Source organism: Bombina bombina, chromosome 6 (assembly GCF_027579735.1).
Source record: "Bombina bombina isolate aBomBom1 chromosome 6, aBomBom1.pri, whole genome shotgun sequence".
NCBI lineage: Eukaryota > Metazoa > Chordata > Amphibia > Anura > Bombinatoridae > Bombina > Bombina bombina.
This window is the reverse complement of record NC_069504.1, coordinates 657,759,607-657,781,826: the sequence shown is the minus strand read 5'-3', so window position 1 is coordinate 657,781,826 and position 22,220 is coordinate 657,759,607. Positions and strand designations below refer to the sequence as shown.

The 22,220-nt window shown below is 36.1% G+C and overlaps 1 protein-coding gene across 1 annotated transcript in view; it reads right to left on the bottom strand.

The window, feature by feature from the left end:
* The window catches only part of LOC128664551 (ras and EF-hand domain-containing protein-like), a 185,260-nt gene that overhangs the window by 78,664 nt on the left and 84,376 nt on the right, over window positions 1-22,220 (bottom strand). Inside the window, 5 exon segments of the mRNA XM_053719368.1 lie at window positions 6,715-6,916; window positions 8,194-8,264; window positions 17,073-17,151; window positions 18,477-18,545; window positions 21,778-21,893. Coding sequence (XP_053575343.1) covers window positions 6,715-6,916; window positions 8,194-8,264; window positions 17,073-17,151; window positions 18,477-18,545; window positions 21,778-21,893 — 537 coding nt within the window.

Genomic DNA, 22,220 nt, shown 5'->3' with positions numbered 1-22,220 from the left:
CCACTCCGGACACAGCCTGTTCCTGTGGAGGAAATCTGTGAATCAGTGTGCTATCCGCTGTAAGCGCTAGTCCGCCCAATAGCACTGTTCACAGAACAGTGCCTCTTGTTCTGGTAAGCCTCTCTTTACCTGTACTTACCTGATTACATAGGTCTTTTTGAACAATGAGGCGCCCTCTTTTTGTTTTATCATATATATATATATATCTAGCAGAATACATATAAATAATTATATAGACTAAAGATATATACATATTTTTTAAAAAGATAATTACATAGTTTTACTGAATCATAGAATCTGAGAATTTATCGCACTTAAATATTTTTTTACTTGATAATAACATATTTAAAAAAAAAAAAACTTGCAATATGAAAATATATTGAATTTTTTAAATTGTTTGTTTATATATAATATATGAATTTTTTTAAAAGTTAGCTTTTAATTTGTTTGCGCAAAGATCAATAATAAAAAATAATAAAAAATATAAAATTAATCATTAATATATTATATCCAGTAGATTATATCTTCAATATTATGCTGCAGATAATGCGATCGTTTTAGACTTACTAATAAAAAAAAAGAGATGCTTGCGGTAATCGGAGCGCAACAAATGTTTCAAATTAGTTGCCGTCTGAGTTCCTATGCTGTACAAACTATGCCCACAAACTCAAGTTTTTACTGCGCATGCGCAAAACGTGGACGCGCGCGCTTGGCAAATGCGAACTAGAAGATGTCACGCATCAAGAGCCATGTAATGATGACGTAAATTGACGGCCGCCTAATGGCCAAAGAATCAATTGGATGGCTCAACAACGTGATCATTGTTTATAAAAAAAAAAAAAATGTATACGGGTTGATTTTCAGAAAGCCGAATACATGAAAATAATATCCGCTATCTCAGGCAATATAAAGATTTGAAAAAATTGATGAATGAAAGTTATATTTATTTTGCTTGAGAACAGTAATTATGTAGAATAGAGCCTTTCACTTTACCTTCACTTTAAGTATCTACTTCTCCTACCCTCCCAGTAGTACATCTAGCTGAGGATAGGAGAAAAAGTAAGAAAGAGGAAAGAAAAGAGGTGCAAAAAGGGACTGCCTTCACTAAAAACAAAAAAATTTATATGGGCGGGTTTGTGAACTCTACCAGGAAAGAAAGGAATGTATCAGGTAAGAATACATTTTGAGTCCACAATACCTTACTCTTGGGAACCAATACTTCTATTTGCTAAAACCACTGCCTGGAGAACCTTCCGTCCAAATGCAGCCTCTGCAGAGGAAAAAACATCAAAGTGATAAAACTTGGTAAAGGTATGCAATGAAGATGAAGTTGCAGCCTTGCAGATCTGTTCCACAGGAGCCTCATTCTTAAAAGCCCGGGAAGTAGAAACCGAATGAATAGAATGAGCATTCCTCTTTCCTTGCCCTCTCCTTAACGAGGCAAAGAACTACTGGGAGGGTAGGGGGAGTAGGAGGGATACTTAAAGCTCTAGTGTAGGATGTATTTACCTCCCCCTGGTGGCCAGGTGATGTACTTCCCTTCTTCCCAAAAGTAAGGTATTGTGGACTCTCACTACCATTAGAAACAAAAAAAAAATTATCAGCAGAGCATATGAAAAGCAAAGCTAACTGCAAACTTAGGCCTAGATTTAGAGTTGGGCGGTAGCTGTCAAAACCAGCGTTAGAGGCTCCTAACGCTGGTTTTTACCGCCCTCTGGTATTTGGAGTCAGTCATTAAAGGGTCTAACGCTCACTTTTCAGCCGCGACTTTTCCATACCACAGATCCCCTTACGTCAATTGCGTATCCTATCTTTTCAATGGGATCTTTCTAACTCCGGTATTTAGAGTCGTGGCTGAAGTGAGCGTTAGAATTCTAACGACAAAACTCCAGCCGCAGAAAAAAAGTCAGTAGTTAAGAGCTTTCTGGGCTAACGCCGGTTTATAAAGCTCTTAACTACTGTGCTCTAAAGTACACTAACACCCATAAACTACCTATGTACCCCTAAACCGAGGTCCCCCCACATCGCCGCCACTCGATTAAATTTTTTTAACCCCTAATCTGCCGACCGCCACCTACGTTATACTTATGTACCCCTAATCTGCTGCCCCTAACACCGCTGACCCCTATATTATATTTATTAACCCCTAACCTGCCCCCGACGACGTCGACGCCAGCTACCTACAATAATTAACCCCTAATCTGCCGCTCCGTAAACCGCCGCTACCTACATTATCCCTATGTACCCCTAATCTGCTGCCCCTAACACCGCCGACCCCTATATTATATTTATTAACCCCTAACCTGCCCCCCACAACGTCGCCGCCAGCTACCTACAATAGTTAACCCCTAATCTGCCGCTCTGTAAACCGCCGCTACCTACATTATCCCTATGTACCCCTAATCTGCTGCCCCTAACACCGCCGACCCCTATATTATATTTATTAACCCCTAATCTGCCCCCCTCAACGTCGCCTCCACCTGCCTACACTTATTAACCCCTAATCTGCCGAGCGGACCGCACCGCTACTATAATAAAGTTATTAACCCCTAATCCGCCTCACTCCCGCCTCAATAACCCTATAATAAATAGTATTAACCCCTAATCTGCCCTCCCTAACATCGCCGACACCTAACTTCAATTATTAACCCCTAATCTGCCGACCGAATCTCGCCGCTACTGTAATAAATGGATTAACCCCTAAAGCTAAGTCTAACCTTAACACTAACACCCCCCTAAGTTAAATATAATTTAAATCTAACTAAATAAATTAGCTCTTATTAAATAAATTATTCCTATTTAAAGCTAAATACTTACCTGTAAAATAAACCCTAATATAGCTACAATATAAATTATAATTATATTATAGCTATTTTAGGATTTATATTTATTTTACAGGTAACTTTGTATTTATTTTAACCAGGTACAATAGCTATTAAATAGTTAAGAACTATTTAATAGCTAAAATAGTTAAAATAATTACAAAATTACCTGTAAAATAAATCCTAACCTAAGTTACAATTAAACCTAACACTACACTATCAATAAATAAATTAAATACAATTCCTACATATAAATACAATTAAATAAACTAACTAAAGTACAAAAAATAAAAAAGAACTAAGAACTAAGCTAAATACTTACCTGTAAAATAAACCCTAATATAGCTACAATATAAATAATATATATATTGTAGCTATTTTAGGATTAATATTTATTTTACAGGTAACTTTGTAATTATTTTAACCAGGTACAATAGCTATTAAATAGTTAAGAACTATTTAATAGTTACCTAGTTAAAATAATTACAAAATTACCTGTAAAATAAATCCTAACCTAAGTTACAATTAAACCTAACACTACACTATCAATAAATAAATTAAATAAAATACCTACAATTATCTACAATTAAACCTAACACTACACTATCAATAAATAAATTAAATACAATTCCTACAAATAAATACAATTAAATAAACTAACTAAAGTACAAAAAATAAAAAAGAACTAAGTTACAAAAAATAAAAAAATATTTACAAACATTAGAAAAAAATTACAACAATTTTAAACTAATTACACCTACTCTAAGCCCCCTAATAAAATAACAAAGACCCCCAAAATAAAAAAAATGCCCTACCCTATTCTAAATTACAAAAGTTCGAAGCTCTTTTACCTTACCAGCCCTTAAAAGGACCTTTTGTGGGGCATGCCCCAAAGAATTCAGCTCTTTTGCCTGTAAAAAAAACATACAATACCCCCCCCCAACATTACAACCCACCACCCACATACCCCTAATCTAACCCAAACCCCCCTTAAATAAACCTAACACTAAGCCCCTGAAGATCTCCCTACCTTGTCTTCACCACGCCGGGTTCACCGATCGATCCAGAAGAGCTCCTCCGATGTCTTGATCCAAGCCCAAGCGGGGGGCTGAAGATGTCCATGATCCGGCTGAAGTCTTCATCCAAGCGGGAGCTGAAGAGGTCCATGATCCGGCTGAAGTCTTCATCCAAGCGGGAGCTGAAGAGGTCCATGATCCGGCTGAAGTCTTCATCCAAGCGGGAGCTGAAGAGGTCCATGATCTGGCTGAAGTCTTCTATCAACGGCATCTTCAATCTTCTTTCTTCCGGATCCATGTTCATCCAGCCAATCAGAATCAAGTTCAATCCGATTCAATCAGCCAATCAGATTGAGCTCGCATTCTATTGGCTGTTCCGATCAGCCAATAGAATGCGAGCTCAATCTGATTGGCTGATCGGATCAGCCAATCGGATTGAACTTGATTCTGATTGGCTGATTCCATCAGCCAACCAGAATTTTCCTACCTTAATTCCGATTGGCTGATAGAATCCTATCAGCCAATCGGAATTCGAGGGACGCCATCTTGGATGACGTCCCTTAAAGGAACCGTCATTCATCGGGAAGTCGTCGGTGAAGATGGATGTTCCCGCATCGGCGGGATGAACATGGATCCGGAAGAAAGAAGATTGAAGATGCCGTTGATAGAAGACTTCAGCCGGATCATGGACCTCTTCAGCTCCCGCTTGGATGAAGACTTCAGCCGGATCATGGACCTCTTCAGCTCCCGCTTGGATGAAGACTTCAGCCGGATCATGGACATCTTCAGCCCTCCGCTTGGGCTTGGATCAAGACATCGGAGGAGCTCTTCTGGATCGATCGGTGAACCCGGCGAGGTGAAGATAAGGTAGGAAGATCTTCAGGGGCTTAGTGTTAAGTTTATTTAAGGGGGGTTTGGGTTAGATTAGGGGTATGTGGGTGGTGGGTTGTACGGTGGGGGGGGGGGTATTGTATGTTTTTTTTTACAGGCAAAAGAGCTGAATTCTTTGGGGCATGCCCCGCAAAAGGTCCTTTTAAGGGCTGGTAAGGTAAAAGAGCTTTGAACTTTTGTAATTTAGAATAGGGTAGGGCATTTTTTTATTTTGGGGGTCTTTATTTTATTAGGGGGCTTAGAGTAGGTGTAATTAGTTTAAAATTGTAATTTTTTTCTAATGTTTGTAAATATTTTTTTATTTTTTGTAACTTAGTTCTTTTTTATTTTTTGTACTTTAGTTAGTTTATTTAATTGTATTTATTTGTAGGAATTGTATTTAATTTATTTATTGATAGTGTAGTGTTAGGTTTAATTGTAGATAATTGTAGGTATTTTATTTAATTTATTTATTGATAGTGTAGTGTTAGGTTTAATTGTAACTTAGGTTAGGATTTATTTTACAGGTAATTTTGTAATTATTTTAACTAGGTAACTATTAAATAGTTCTTAACTATTTAATAGCTATTGTACCTGGTTAAAATAATTACAAAGTTACCTGTAAAATAAATATTAATCCTAAAATAGCTACAATATATATATTATTTATATTGTAGCTATATTAGGGTTTATTTTACAGGTAAGTATTTAGCTTTAAATAGGAATAATTTATTTAATAAGAATTAATTTATTTAGTTAGATTTAAATTATATTTAATTTAGGTGGGTGTTAGGGTTAAAGTTAGACTTAGCTTTAGGGGTTAATAAATTTATTAGAGTAGCGGTGAGCTCCTGTCGGCAGATTAGGGGTTAATACTTGAAGTTAGGTGTCGGCAATGTTAGGGAGGGCAGATTAGGGGTTAATACTATTTATTATAGGGTTATTGAGGCGGATTAGGGGTTAATACATTTATTATAGTAGCGGTCCGGTCGGCAGATTAGGGGTTAATAAGTGTAGTTAGGTGGAGGCAACGTTGTGGGGGGGCAGATTAGGGGTTAATAAATATAATATAGGGGTCGGCGGTGTTAGGGGCAGCAGATTAGGGGTACATAGGGATAATTTAAGTAGCTGCGGTTTACGGAGCGGCAGATTAGGGGTTAAAAAAAATATGCAGGTGTCAGCGATAGCGGGGGCGGCAGAATAGGGGTTAATAAGTGTAAGGTTAGGGGTGTTTAGACTCGGGGTACATGTTAGAGTGTTAGGTGCAGACGTAGGAAGTGTTTCCCCATAGCAAACAATGGGGCTGCGTTAGGAGCTCAACGCGGCTTTTTTGCAGGTGTTAGGTTTTTTTTCAGCTCAAACAGCCCCATTGTTTTCTATGGGGGAATCGTGCACAAGCACGTTTTTTAAGCTGGCCGCGTCCGTAAGCACCGCTGGTATCGAGAGTTGAAGTTGCGGTAAATATGCTCTACGCTCCTTTTTTGGAGCCTAACGCAGCCATTCTGTGAACTCTAAATACCAGCGGTATTTAAAAGGTGCGGCCAGAAAAAAGCATGCGTAGCTAACGCACCCCTTTGGCCGCAAAACTCTAAATCTAGGCCTAAGTTTTCCAGGGAAACTCTGAGAGTATGCACAAAGGGGCAGCTGTCTGTTTTGCCTAATGGCAAACTACACTTTACTTGCAGGGTTTGTAGTGACTAGCAATCTTGCCTGCAATCAAACATTTTCATCAACAGGATAAAAGCAGAGATGGCCATATGTATTCTACAGCAAGTTAAACCACACATGAAGCCAGTGGTGCTATAAAAGCTGCAAAAGTGCTGTAAGAATGGAAAGTATAAGTTATATATTAATTGTATTTGTCTTATTGTAACTGTTAATATTTTATTTTTCAGTAATTGTTTTCAAAACTTAATAAAAACAAATATATTTAAAAAAAAAAAAAGTTGCAGAAGATGATCTGAATTAACACTCACATAATTGTGATCACGGTATACTCCACTTACCTCCAAATCAGAATTAATGTAAGAGACCCCCTCCCAGTGCTCTTCTGAACTGTTGCTGTGCTCACTGCCAAACTCACTAGGAGAGCTTTCTACATCGCTGTACGGCAAGCTGCGGGGTAGCGAGACGCCACTGTCCACACATTTATCAGCCCACTTAGCAATGTCTGATAGCCTCCTGTATGGGTCATCCTCAGCTGCATAGCTAGGAGAAATTTCATTAAATAGAATAAAAGGGACCACCTGATTCAAAGTATCTTTATATTTTCTTTTTTATTATTTGCATTCTTATACTTGTGTGACGAGTCATAACACAGGGAAAATCATGCTTTGTGGCCTGAAAATTGAGAACAGTTTGCATACAAAGGAACTTAAAGGATTATAGAAACCAATAACCAATGTTCTGTAAAGATTTTGTGAATGGTTATGTCCCATATTTTCTATTGTTCCAAAATGTTCAGTTTTACATTAAAAAGGGCATTTTAGAGATTTAGAGATTTTTTTGTCCAGCCAATCAGGAAAGTTGTGTAGAGGTGCATTAATTCTATTGCAGCGGACCAGCCAATCACCACAATAAGACTGTAGTAGGGAAACATAATGTATCTTATAATAGAGTCAACCAGAAAAAGTTGAAGGTTTAAAATTACTTCCGTAAAATACATCTTATGTAATGGATTAGACCAGATTTTAAAAAGACATCAAAATGGGAGTTAAAGTGAAGGTCAATTTTGATGAATTAGTGCCTGGTTTTTAATAATCCTATTAAAAACAAGGGCACTTTAATTCATCAGAATTGACATTTCACTCGTTTTCTTCAAAAACTTACCTTTTAATCCTTGCAGCTGCTCCAGCACTTCCTCCGCCCGTCTCAAGCCGTCTTCGCGGGTCCAAAATGACGAATCCGGCTTCCTCCATTCACGGCGTTGCATCAGGCCAAGATTCCCCCCGGGGGGGAAGCCATGATTGGAGGAAGCTGGATTCGTCATTTCTGACATCTGCAGAGGCTTCCGACGGCCCTGGGAATCGCTGGAGCGGCTGCCAGAATGGAAAGGTAAGTTTTTGAAGAAAAAGAGTGAAATGTCAATTTTGATGAATTAAAGTGCCCTTGTTTTTAATAGGATTATTAAAAAACGGGCAATTAATAATAAAAATTGACCTTCACTTTAAGTGCCTCTTTAAATCAACGGAAACTGTTTAACAGTTCACAATCTGAAAGCCAGAATTGATTTTGCTTTACATTAAACAGCTAAACTCACAGAAAATAGCAGTTTGTCGGATCTGGAAATATGTTTCTTTTAGGGTTTTATGACCCAGAATTTTAAATTATTTTCAAAATATAAAAAGTGGAATAGAACAATTTTTAAGCTTACATTTTGGCATATAAATTTCTTAAAACAAAATACTTTTTAGCACTAAATCAGTGCCAGACATATTTGCTTTGAGCTCTTATTGTTGCATAAAATGTACCCTATATGTTTGTACCTGCTGTAGGTGATCACAGGGAGAACACTGGCTATTCTTTCTGGCATACTGGGATGGTTGGGTGACGAATGCTAAAAGAAAAAAAAAAGATTTAAGTTAAATCAATTCCTGGCCGGGAGCATTACTAGTCTTTTTTTCATTTCTTCATCAGTTTTCAAAGATACATTCTTCACTTCGTAAACGGATATTAAAGTGATTTAAAGTATACATAGGAAATATCAGCAATTAAATGTTAAAATCAGTCTTTTTATTTTCTTTTTTAAGGAATATATACAGATTTTTGTAATTACACAGCACTCCAGGGAAACACCACTTGGAAATATTGAGCAGGTTTACACAGCAAATATAAATAAACTCTAGGGCTGATCTAAGCATGCAACAGGCTGAGCAGAACTAAGAATGTGTGCCAAAGTTTTTGTGGCCCCAGGAAAAAGCAAAACTAAAAATGTATGTTTTGGAGCGACCACAACTCATTTTAGCCCTCTGAAGAGGGGAAAAACAGACCGGGATTCCCTGCGACCTTACCTAAATTTATCACTGTGACACTGTACATTTTTAGTAAAATCTTATTTGTATGTTTATTAGCCATATATTTAAATGAAGCCCTTAAAAGGGATAGTAAACACCTTGCAAATTACAAGACATTTCTGTTTTGTTACAACAGCCAAGTCTTAAGGTTTTTTTAACAAATTATTATTTTACTGCAATTATTTATCAATAGCCAAACTCCACCACCATTTGTCTTATTTGGATCAGTTCTATGTGTTAGGAAGTTGCCCATCACTGCCATGATTAATTGAAGTATATTTATTAGCTATGCGCATTCGTGCACATCATTCCATAATGAATCAGAAAGAAGGTGGCAGCAAAACGCGTTTGGCTCTTTTCAGGGCCGATATTATTCTGGTGAAAGTGCAACACACTGAGATCTAGATATACACAGATCTCAGTGTGTTGCACTTTCAGAAGAATAATTGCGGCTCTGAAAAGAACTGAATGTGGCTTGCGGACGCTTTCTTCCTCATTTCTAACGGAGCGTTGTGCACAAATGTGCATATCTAATATTTACAACTCTTTACCCTATTCTCTTTGGAGAAAATATCTAAACAAATAAAAGCAGAATTACTGAAATCACAGGCAATGTAAATAATAAATGTAAAATCCATATATTTATTGTGTGAGTTGTTCCTGACAGCCAGTGGGGACCCTAGAGTCCCAGGATTTAGTTTTACTTTAAACAGTTTTTACTTAACCTCTTTTATGCAAAAGAATATTTTATTATCACAATAGAAACATTTGAGTAATTACAAAACAGTTAAAAAAAAAATACATGGATCCATGTGATAAAACACCAATTATAGTAAATTTTAAAACACAATTGCTTGAAACTTCTCAACAATTAACATAGGCAGTTAAAAAGTAAATTATGAATACAAGTCAAAATAATCTTATTTCTTATACACATTCATGCTGCTAGTGTATTCCTGATGTTTGCAATATGTATATCTTCCTAGTGTGCTAAAATTGAGGTGCTGAGATTAAATTGGCTACAATTCAAATGAGGTAGGACCAGAGATGGTTTATCTAGCTGCTTTATCCTACATATATGTTAATTCCAAATAAATAAAATAAAAAAAGTGTTTTGGGTCCAAATTTTAAAAAAATATATATAAAATTTGTCCAAAAAGTTATCCAATTTGTGTCCAAAAGTCCGTTGTGTGACAGGTGAAAGTGTCCAGGCAAAACATTTGGTTTATTCAAAATGAAACAACAAAAGTTAATCCTCTATGGTTGCTTATATTCAAAGTGAATCACAATAGTGTAGGATCCAACCTCAGAAAATATAAAAATAAAAATTGAAAAATCAAAAAATGGGGAAAAATTTGAAAAATGCAGGGGATGTAAGAATGAGGTTATATAGAAATATTCTTGCCTATATATTCCTTATTAGATGCGTGAACTCCTGTGTTCTTTTTTAGGTGTAGAAATGATATAGGGTCTCCAGATAGGTCCCCCTGTGGAAGATATGAGCGATAGTGTACATCGTTTTTCCAAAAGAGAAATAATGAAATAAGGCTTACCAGCTTTCTCAAGACTAGCCAGTCTTGAGAAAGGCCTATCACGTTTTGGCCCGTGATAGGCCTTTCTCAAGACTGGCTAGTCATCTGTGCATGGTAGTCTTTTATACGGTCAAACAAACCGGTTACCCAACCGGAAGTACAATGTCCTATTACTTCCGGTTTGATGTTACATTCATTCATATCATTCAGTCTAAATAAATTTATATCCATATTTGTATATTTTGTGAGTGAATATCAAAAATGGGTACTACGTTACATATTTCTTATTTCTATGTTTCTTATTTATCTATTCATCAGTTCCTGTACCCAGCTTCCTGTCGATCGTGAAGTCACTTGTCATTTCTATTCAACATCTAGTGCATTATTGCTTTGTTTTTATTTTTATTTCCATTTTTCTTGTCTCCAAAATGTGTTCTGAACTTGATCAGTAAAAGATTACTTACTTTGTTGTATCGATTAGTTATTTTCGAATTGATTTACTTTTTGGTATTTTTTGTTATGAGGAAGCCGATTTTCGGCTTATCTTATTGGACATGACATCACATCTGTTTACAGGCGTCGGCTTCTATCTGTTTCCTTATAGGTTTAAGCTGGGGTGTGTGTTCGCAATATCTTTTCATTGGATGCTGCAGACCTAATGTTTACTTAGTGTCCGTGGACATTATTTTGACAGTTATAGAGAGGTTTTTTTCGGATGTGAAAAATTCTTTTATGATAGTGGGAATTTTCTATAATTTCATAACTCATATTAACTCCATATATAAGACTTGCAGTATCTAATATTTTAGAGAGGTGCTTATGAACTATTGTCCTACATTAATCTTTTAATTATTTTAATTATATTGTATATACACATATCTAATTTCTCTATTTGTATATACATAATTAATGTATGCCTGTTAAGCATAAATCTTGGATTTGTATAATTTACAAATGTATTGTGTATTTTACAAAGATGGTATATTATATTTCGTGACTGCTATTGTATGAGACTCGATTTATAGATTTAGCCACATAAAGACTTTAAATGGCTTAGATGGATATGGACCACACTACAGACTTAAAAACAAAAAAAAACAAAAAAAAATTGTGTTTTTTCTTAAAGTTAAATCAGACTTACAGAGGATCCATATTGTAAGTTTAATTCTACATTGGCTGAAGGAATTCGACATTGATTAATCAGTTGAGGGCTAGAGCTATTCATATTAGACTGTGTTAAATTCGGTCATTCTAGATAAATTTTAAGTACAATTCGGACGTTCTAAATGGTCAATTTATAACTAGAGTCCATTGGATTCTAGATAGGGGTTATGAAGGGATGAGGATAAATCCTATTCTCTCTGAGAAAAGGTCAAGGTATATGTCTTTTGGAATATATTCCCTTGGTGTTGTCTCTTTTGTCTTTTTTGCAAATACACTATTAACTTCATGGGGACTAGTAAGGTTAAACATGTTCTCATGTTGTAAGGGTATTTCTTATAAATTATATCAAAGGGTGTCTTGAATCATAGGTATAATAAATTGGTTAGAGAACAGCAAAGAGATATAATAGGCAAAATTCAGAAGATAAGTTTATAAATATTTGATATAAGGACCAAGTTTCTATATCATATTGAAAAGATGAGACAGATCTCCTTTGTTATTTAGTCCTTTAGGATATAGGCAATCTAGATGAAAGATCCATTTAGATTCTGTTGTCAGCAATTTTTTCTCATAATTGCCTCCTCTCCAGTTCTTATTGACTTTTTGTATTCCCATAAATCTCATTTATTTAATATTGCCTTGATGTTTTATAGAGAAGTGTCTATATAGGGCTGTTTCCATGCTGAGCTTTTCAATCAGCAGCAGATGTTCCCGTATCCTGTCTCTGTGTTCTGGACGTTTGGCCTACGTATTGAAGGCCGCATGGCCATTGTAGCATATATACTACTCCTTTGCCTTGACACTTGATCAGGTCTCGAATCTTATATTCTTCTTTTGTATTGTGGGATTGAAATTTTCCAGATTTCACTCCGCATTTACATGCCTTACAGGTGTGGCATGGAAAGAAGCCCTTCATCTTTTTCCCAAATACATAATTTATGCCTGCTATTTTGTTGTTCTGTATGCTGGGTGCCAATTTAATTTTTTTAGATTATTTGTTTTTCTGTAGATAAACCTTGGTCTGTATTTGCAAAAAAGACAAAAGACACGACACCAAGGGAATATATTCCAAAAGACATATACCTTGAACTATTCTCAGAGAGAATAGGATTTTTCCTCATCCCTTCATAACCCCTATCTAGAACCCAATGTAAAACACACAATACATTTGTAAATTATACAAATCCAAGATATATATATGTATAAATATGTATATACAAATAGAGAAATTAGATATGTGTATATACGATATAATTAAAATAATTGAAAGATTAATGTAGGACAATAGTTCATAAACACCTCTCTAAAATATTTGATACCGCAAGTCTTATATATGGAGTTAATGAGTTATGAAATTATAGAAAATTCCCACTATCCTAAAAGAAATCCTCACCTCCGAAAAAAAACCTGTCTCTATAACTGTCAAAATAATGTCCACGGACACTAGCGGCTAGATTTAGAGTTTTGTCGGTAAGGACCCACGTAGCTAACGCCAGCTTTTTTCTGGCTGCACCATAAAAATAACTCTGGTATTGAGAGTCCACATAAAGGCTGCGTTAGGCTCCAAAAAAGGAGCGTAGAGCATATTTAACGCAGCTTCAACTCTCGATATCAGAGTTGCTTACGGACACGGCCAGCCTCAAAAACGTGCTCGTGCACGATTCCCCCATAGGAAACAATGGGGCTGTTTGAGCTGAAAAAAAACCTAACACCTGCAAAAAAGCCGCGTTGAGCTCCTAACGCAGCCCCATTGTTTGCTATGGGGAAACACTTCCTACGTCTGCACCTAACACCCTAACATGTACCCCGAGTCTAAACACCCCTAACCTTACACTTATTAACCCCTAATCTGCCGCCCCCGCTATCGCTGACCCCTGCATATTATTTTTAACCCCTAATCTGCCGCTCCGTAAACCGCCGCTACTTACATTATCCTTATGTACCCCTAATCTGCCGCCCCTAACACCGCCGACCCCTATAATATATTTATTAACCCCTAATCTGCCGCCCACAACGTTGCCCCCACCTGCCTACACTTATTAACCCCTAATCTGCCGAGCGGACTCCACCGCTACTATAATAAAGTTATTAACCCCTAATCCGCCTCACTAACCCTATAATAAATAGTATTAACACCTAATCTGCCCTCCCTAACATCGCCGACACCTAACTTCAATTATTAACCCCTAATCTGCCGACCGGAGCTCACCGCTATTCTAATAAATGTATTAACCCCTAAAGCTAAGTCTAACCCTAACACTAACACCCCCCTAAGTTAAATATAATTTTAATCTAACGAAATTAATTAACTCTTATTAAATAAATTATTCCTATTTAAAGCTAAATACTTACCTGTAAAAAAAATCCTAATATAGCTACAATATAAATTATAATTACATTGTAGCTATTTTAGGATTAATATTTATTTTACAGGCAACTTTGTAATTATTTTAACCAGGTACAATAGCTATTAAATAGTTAAGAACTATTTAATAGTTACCTAGTTAAAATAATTACAAAATTACCTGTAAAATAAATCCTAACCTAAGTTACAATTAAACCTAACACTATACTATCATTAAATTAATTAAATAAAATACCTACAATTAAACCTAACACTACACTATCAATACATTAATTAAATACAATACCTACAAATAAATACAATGAAATAAACTAACTAAAGTACAAAAAATAAAAAAGAACTAAGTTACAAAAAATAAAAAAATATTTACAAACATAAGAAAAATATTACAACAATTTTAAACTAATTACACCTACTCTAAGCCCCCTAATAAAATAACAAAGACCCCCAAAATAAAAAATGCCCTACCCTATTCTAAATTACTAAAGGTCAAAGCTCTTTTACCTTACAAGCCCTGAACAGGGCCCTTTGCGGGGCATGCCCCAAGAAGTTCAGCTCTTTTGCCTGTAAAAAATAACATACAATACCCCCCCCCCCAACATTACAACCCACCACCCACATACCCCTAATCTAACCCAAACCCCCCTTAAATAAACCTAACACTAAGCCCCTGAAGATCATCCTACCTTGTCTTCACCTCACCAGGTATCACCGATCCGTCCTGGCTCCAAAATCTTCATCCAACCCAAGCGGGGGCTGGCGATCCATCATCCGGTGGCTGAAGAGGTCCAGAAGAGGCTCCAAAGTCTTCATCCTATCCGGGAAGAAGAGGCGATCCGGACCGGCAACCATCTTGATCCAAGCGGCATCTTCTATCTTCATCCGATGACGACCGGCTCCATCCTGAAGACCTCCACCGCGGACCCATCTTCTTCCGGCGACGTCCAACTGAAGAATGACGGTTCCTTTAAGGGACGTCATCCAAGATGGCATCCCTCGAATTCCGATTGGCTGATAGGATTCTATCAGCCAATCGGAATTAAGGTAGGAATATTCTGATTGGCTGATGGAATCAGCCAATCAGAATCAAGTTCAATCCGATTGGCTGATCCAATCAGCCAATCAGATTGAGCTTGCATTCTATTGGCTGATCGGAACAGAAGTTAGAGATTTCTAACGCTCACTTCAGACACGACTCTAAATACCGGGGTTAGAAAGATCCCATTGAAAAGATAGGATACGCAATTGACGTAAGGGGATCTGCGGTATGGAAAAGTCGCGGCTGAAAAGTGAGCGTTAGACCCTTTTTTGAGTGACTCCAAATACCGGAGTTAACCTAAAACCAGCGTTAGGAGCCTCTAACGCTGGTTTTCACGGCTACCGCCAAACTCCAAATCTAGCCGAAAGTGATTAAAATAAATGTCCACAGACACTAAGTAAACATTAGGTCTGCAGCATCCAATGAATAGATATTGCGAACACACCCCAGCTTAAACCTATAAGGAAACGGATAGAAGCCGACGCCTGTAAACAGACGTGATGTCCCGTCCAATAAGATAAGCCGACAATCTGCTTCCTCATAACAAAAAATAAATCAATTCGAAAATAACTAATCGATATAACGAAGTAAGTAATCTTTTACTGATCAAGTTCAGAACACATTTTGGAGACAAGAAAAATGGAAATAAAAATAAAAACAAAGCAATAATGCACTAGATGTTGAATAGAAATAAGAAGTGACATCACGATCGATAGGAGGCTGGGTACAGGAACTGATGAATAGATAAATAAGAAACATAGAAATAAGAAATATGTAACGTAGTACCCATTTTTGATATTCACTCACAAAATATACAAATATGGATATAAATTTATTTAGACTGAATGATATGAATGAATGTAACATCAAACCGGAAGTAATAGGACATTGTACTTCCGGTTGGGTAACCGGTTTGTTTGACCGTATAAAAGACTACCATGCACAGATGACTAGCCAGTCTTGAGAAAGGCCTATCACGGGCCAAAACGTGTTGACAGACTGAAAGCTGGTAAGCCTTATTTCATTATTTCTCTTTTGGAAAAACGATGTACACTATCGCTCATATCTTCCACAGGGGGACCTATCTGGAGACCCTATATCATTTCTACACCTAAAAAAGAACACAGGAGTTCACGCATCTAATAAGGAATATATAGGCAAGAATATTTCTATATAACCTCATTCTTACATCCCCTGCATTTTTCACATTTTTCCCCATTTTTTGATTTTTCAATTTTTATTTTTATATTTTCTGAGGTTGGATCCTACACTATTGTGATTCACTTTGAATATAAGCAACCATAGAGGATTAACTTTTGTTGTTTCATTTTGAATAAACCAAATGTTTTGCCTGGACACCTTCACCTGTCACACAACGGACTTTTGGACACAAATTGGATAACTTTTTGGACACATTTTTATATATTTTTATAAATTTGGACACAAAGACACTTTTTTATTTTATTTATTTGGAATTCACATATATTTGGGATAAAGCAGCTAGATAAACCATCTCTGGTCCTACCTCATTTGAATTGTAGCCAATTTAATGTCAGCACCTCAATTTTAGCCCCTCAGGAAGATATACATATTGCAAACATCAGGAAAACACTAGCAGCATGAATGTGTATAAGAGATGAGATTATTTTAACTTGTATTCATAATTTACTTTTTAACTGCCTATGTTAATTGTTGAGAAGTTTCAAGCCATTGTTTTTTATCACTGTAATCAGCATTTTAAAATTTACTATAATTGGTGTTTTATCACATGGATCCATGTATTTTTTTGAACGGTTTTGTTATTTCTTTTGATATTGTATGAATACAATTGGAAAGAATCTATATTCTCGACTAGTACCCCAGCCTCTGACAGGTTAGGCGCTTTGGCAAACATACTTTATTCTTCTGATTTCCATTGTGACCGCTAGGTGTCACTAACCAGAGCTACAGGGTACATATTGCTATACCGGCACTAGGCGAACACCATCTTGAAACATTTGAATAATATGTCACTTTGATGGATATATGAGGGATGCGATTTTAAATGTAATGCCCGTTTAAACGGTCAGCAACACATTGTGCATTGAGAAGTTGCACAATGAAAGGATAAAAATGAAGATAATCTTTCTTTGGCTATATTTTGAAATAATTTAAATAGGTGATCCCTTCCTATGGATGAAATTGTGGAAAAAGAAATTGTAAAGAAATAGAAGGACTAATCTATTAACCAAAGTAAAGGGAATTAACTTACCCGCTTCCTCTCATTTTCCATGTTTGTGAGGGCTGACCGCATGCTGTCATTGCTGTCATAGAGAGACTTGTTCGCTTCACTGCAAGTATGAAACACACACAAAGAGCTAAGCTTCAACAAAGGATACACAGAGACATAGGTACATTTAATGATAGAAGTAATAGCAAAAGTATTTTTAAAGTTGGATGCTCTATCTCAGGGGTCGGCAACCTTGGGCCCCTAGATGTTTTGAAATTACATTTCCCAAGATGCTTAGACAGCCTAATGAGTGTCTCAGCATCATAGGAAATATAGTTCCAAAACATCTGGGGGGCCCAAGGTTGCTGACCCCTATCTGACTCATGAAAGTATATACACAAACTAAGTATAAGCACACACACAATATATATACAGTAAGTAAGAATGTCTTCAAAAATAGAAATGTAAATGGATTATTTTTATCAATTAACAAAATGCAAAATGAGTGAATAGAAGAAAATCTAAATCAAATCAATATTTGGTGTGGTCTTCAAAACAGCATTGATTCTTCTAGGTACACTTGTGCAAAGTCAGGGATTTGTAGGCCTAGAGTTAGGTGCATGATTAAACAAATTATACCACAAAGGAGCTACTGATCATCAATTTAATATGTAGGTTGAAACACAAGAATTAACTGAAACAGAAAAAGCTGTGTAAGAAGAATAAAACTGAGTGAGGAACAGCCAAACTCTGCTAACAAGGTAAGATTGCTGAAGTTTAACCCTTTAACCACCAGCAATGTACCCTGTACGTCGCTAGTCTTTCTATGGTGCTTTTTTTTTTTTATAGTTATTTCTGGAGGTCTGCAGGAGAGAGGAAGGTCATAATAGAGCTGTATTGCCACTGACGGAGAGACTCATGCTATTATGGGCCAAAAAAAACATAAGGTTTTGTTGCATCAGCAAGTCTCTCCCAGGCAGAAATGGGTTTCTAAATGTGCTGTCCAAGCTCTTCTGAAGAAGCACAAAGAAATGGTCTATGGTTGGCCAAGGAACCTCATACATACATATACATAACTAGGCATGGGCATTCAGCAGCTTTGTTAGCTGCCGGGTATGGAAGTAGATGGTCGCTCCTGGGCTTCAGCTATTTTCGCTGCCGGATTGATTCTTGTGAAAGATCACCGCACTAAGATCTGTACAAATCACGATCCTAGTGTGGTGATCTTTCATAAGCATAAATCCGGCATTGAATATAAACGAAGTCCACAAGCGGCCACCTACTTCCTCACCTGGCAGCTAACAAAGCTGCTGAATACCCATGCCTGTACATAACCACACACATGTTGTAACAACAGTGAATTTAGTGCATGACAAAGTGTAGATATCTCCACATCATGTCTTAGCCGATGAGAATAGGCATAATCCTTCATGAGCAAAAACTTACTGAAGCATCTGGATTTGACTGCTGTATCCTCTGCTTTCGTCTATCATAACCTTCAGCGCATCTTTTTCCCTGAAAAAAGTATAGAAAAAAAAAAAATACAATCCAATAAATTGCCTTCATTATGTGTTGTTTTGTAAAGTGCAGAATATGTGATTTTAATTCATGCACATATGTGAATTGTATTTTCATGGATTTACTGTAATGCATCATTATTTCTATGATAGTCAGAGTTCTTATACATGAACATATGAGACAAACATCACTAAAAAGATCTCATATTAAAAGACTTCTCCTTTAGAACGTTTTCTAAAAAGCAGTCATAATTCTAACACCATTAATGATTTCATTAAAATATTGAAAGGGACATAAAAGTGCAAAAAATAAAAATGGATTGAGTTATATGCAAGCAATAGTGCAATAATAAAATGCTCTGTGTGTTTAACCCCCCAAAAAGGTTAAAATGTCAGTTCCAGAGCATCAACACACACTGGGAGCCATCTGAACATATCTGATAAGCCAATGACAAGAGGCATATGTGTGTAGTCCTACTAGCCACCAAACACCAGCCAGCTCCCAGTAGTGCATTGCTGCTCCTGAGCCTACCCAGCTATGTTTTTCAGCAAAGGATGCCAAGATAACAAGTCAAAGATGCATGCTTTGCCATGAAAAAAATACTTGCCAAAGAAAACATTATCCATTGTAGTACACAGAGGTGTAAGAGAACATTTTCATTACCTGCAATATATAGTAGGTAAGGTGTAGTAAAAAAGTGCAACTTCCAGAGATATGAAACACAAAAAATTACAATTCACTTCTATTATCAAAATGTGCTTAGTTTTTATGCTATTCTTTGTTGAAGTGATGACTAAGTAGGTGTCTAGACGCACTGCATGACAGGAAATGCTGCCATCTAGTGCTCTTGCATATGGAAAACATTCTTGCAAAACTGCTGCCATATAGTGCTCCAGACAAGCGCACAGAAAATTCAATAATAGAAGTAAATTGCATGCTCTATCTGAATCATGAAAGAAAAATGTTGAGTTTTATGTCCCTTTAAAGGGATTTTTCTTTGCATAAATGTTGTGTAGACGATGCATTTATACAGCCCATCTGGAAGTGTTTTGTAAAAATGTATAGTTTTGCTTATTTTTAAATAACATTGTGCTGTTTTCAGACTCCTAACCAAGCCCCAAAGTTTTAGATGTATACTGATGTATACAGACCTGAGATTGCTTCTGTTTGTATAATGGGTCTATTATACGCAGGGGAGGGTCTGCTCTCAGCCCCTTTCAGTGGGGTTCCCAGCCTAACCTCATCAACAGTGCTAAATTGGGAGCTTCTAAATACGTTTTTAAAAGGTTTTACACTGGCTTTTTAGATCAGATCTGTGTAAATTCTTCTTTATAGTAGTGTCTATTACATGCAGTTATATGAAAATTGGTGTATACTGCCCCTTTAAGGGTTTATGTTTCTCCCGTGTTAAACAAACCTAATTGTACTCAAACTTTAATAACACTCTAAGGTGAAAAATAGGGGCGCTATCACAGTGTGTGTATATACATATATCACACAATAAAAAGATGTCAGTAATCAAAATCAGTAGAAATACCTGAATTTGTTATCACAAGCAATATTATAACAGTGTACAAGATATATATATATATATATATATATATATATTTACACATACACACACACAATATATATATATATATATATATATATATATATATATATATATATATATATATATATATATATATATATACTACACCACATGTAGAGTACATGGTTTATGCTTCTCCTGTGCTAAACAAACCTAACTGTACTCATGAAACTTGTAGCGGCTTGTTTCCAGCCACAAATACAGCCACATCTGAAATGCAGAACTATTTATTTTTATTTTTTAAACAATATGTCTATTAAACAAACACTGTTGTTTTACTGTGCATGTGACCTACAGAGCATCCAACCATAGGATGTATGAAATTCTCAAATTCCTCCAATGCAGCACTGGCACTCAACAGAGGAGGGTTAGAGTGCAAACGCTCGCTGAATATACAGGTTATGTGCACAGTAAAACTTGGCACTAAAACTTGTGCTAGAAACATTGTGCTAACAGAAATATATTGCAAAATTGCTACTAATCAAACTTGAAACAGTTATGTGAATTTCAAACTAAATTGGAACATTTTGTTGAAAGGAAGAACAAAAAACAACCACTAGTATTAAGTATCCACTTCACTTAGCATAGAATGTTAAATAGAGCTCCTAAAAATTGTTGTGTAATGTCACATGACCAATTCTTTCAAAGAAACTTAAAGGGACACTGAATCCATATTTTTTCTTTCGTGATTCAGATAGAGCATGACATTTTAAGCAGCTTTCTAACGTACTCCTATTATCAAATTTTATTTATTCTCTTGGTATCTTTATTTGAAATGCAAGAATCTAAGTTTAGATGCCGGCCCATTTTTGGTGAACAACCTGGGTTGTCCTTGCTGATTAGTGGAAAAAAATCATCCACCAATCAAAAAGTGCTGTCTAGAGTTCTTAACCCAAAAAAGCTTAGATGGCTTTTATTTCAAATAAAGATAGCAAGAGAACGAAGAAAAATTGATAATAGGAGTAAATTAGAAAGTTGCTTAAAATTGCATGCTCTATCTGAATCACAAAAGAAAAAAATTGGGTACAGTGTCCCTTTAACTGACATTTTAACACATGCATCTTCACAGTTGTTATAGTTTATTTTACTACACAGTTTCTATATGCAGTGTTAGAACACATTCCTATTTAAAGATCCCTGTAGCAACAACAGGTGCCCTTTTAAAAATCAAAGTACAGAGGCCGGTGAAAACAGAACATTTTGGGTATAAAATGAATCACACAAACTAAATAATCTTGGCCCTATACATTTAGAAAGTAATTATCATTTTGAAGAACAACCTGTTTTTAACAAAAGCTTTTGTTAAACAGATTTTGCTTAAATAGCTTTCTGTCCTGCGTCATCCAGAGTGGCACTTGGACTATACCCCAATGAAGGAGACGCATTGACTTATGCCTCAGTTTATGTCATATTTACTGTATGTCACAGTAATCTATAGGGGTGGTAGTGTAGTTTAACACTTGAACATCAAGGCACCCTATTAGACATATGTTATATTTACTCACAGTTTTCATTTTCAACATTTTTAATTAGTTTTTTTTATGTTTTTAAATCTTGACTGTCGGTCATAACATTTGTAGAACATTGTGCTACATATATACACACACTGCAGAGATATCCAATCTTTCTTTATACCTCTCATATTGCATCTGCTGATCACTGAAATCGTTCTTTATCCTATCCAGCTCTGTCTGCAGAAGGGAGACGCTTGTTTGGGTTTCTAGTAGGTTTCTTCTCAGGTGTTCATTCTCCTAAAAAGCCAAGAAAAGCAGATTTGTTAGCTTTTGCCATAGGAACTCTGAAACCTTAGTGCGTTTTGAGATGTAAGCAGGTGAATGGTAGAGTCTGATAGAGACAGAAAGATAGTTTGTACTATAGTGTGGCACATTAGCAAAATATATTTTTTAATCTTTTTAGTTTTATTTTGTGCGACTTTCTATAGATATCTACACCATGTACAATTAAATGGACATGAAACACATTTTTCTTTCACTATTCTGATATAGAATTTTAAACAAACTTTACAATTTTCTTGTTAAATTTGCTTTATTGTCTTTATATCCTTTGTTGAAGTAGAA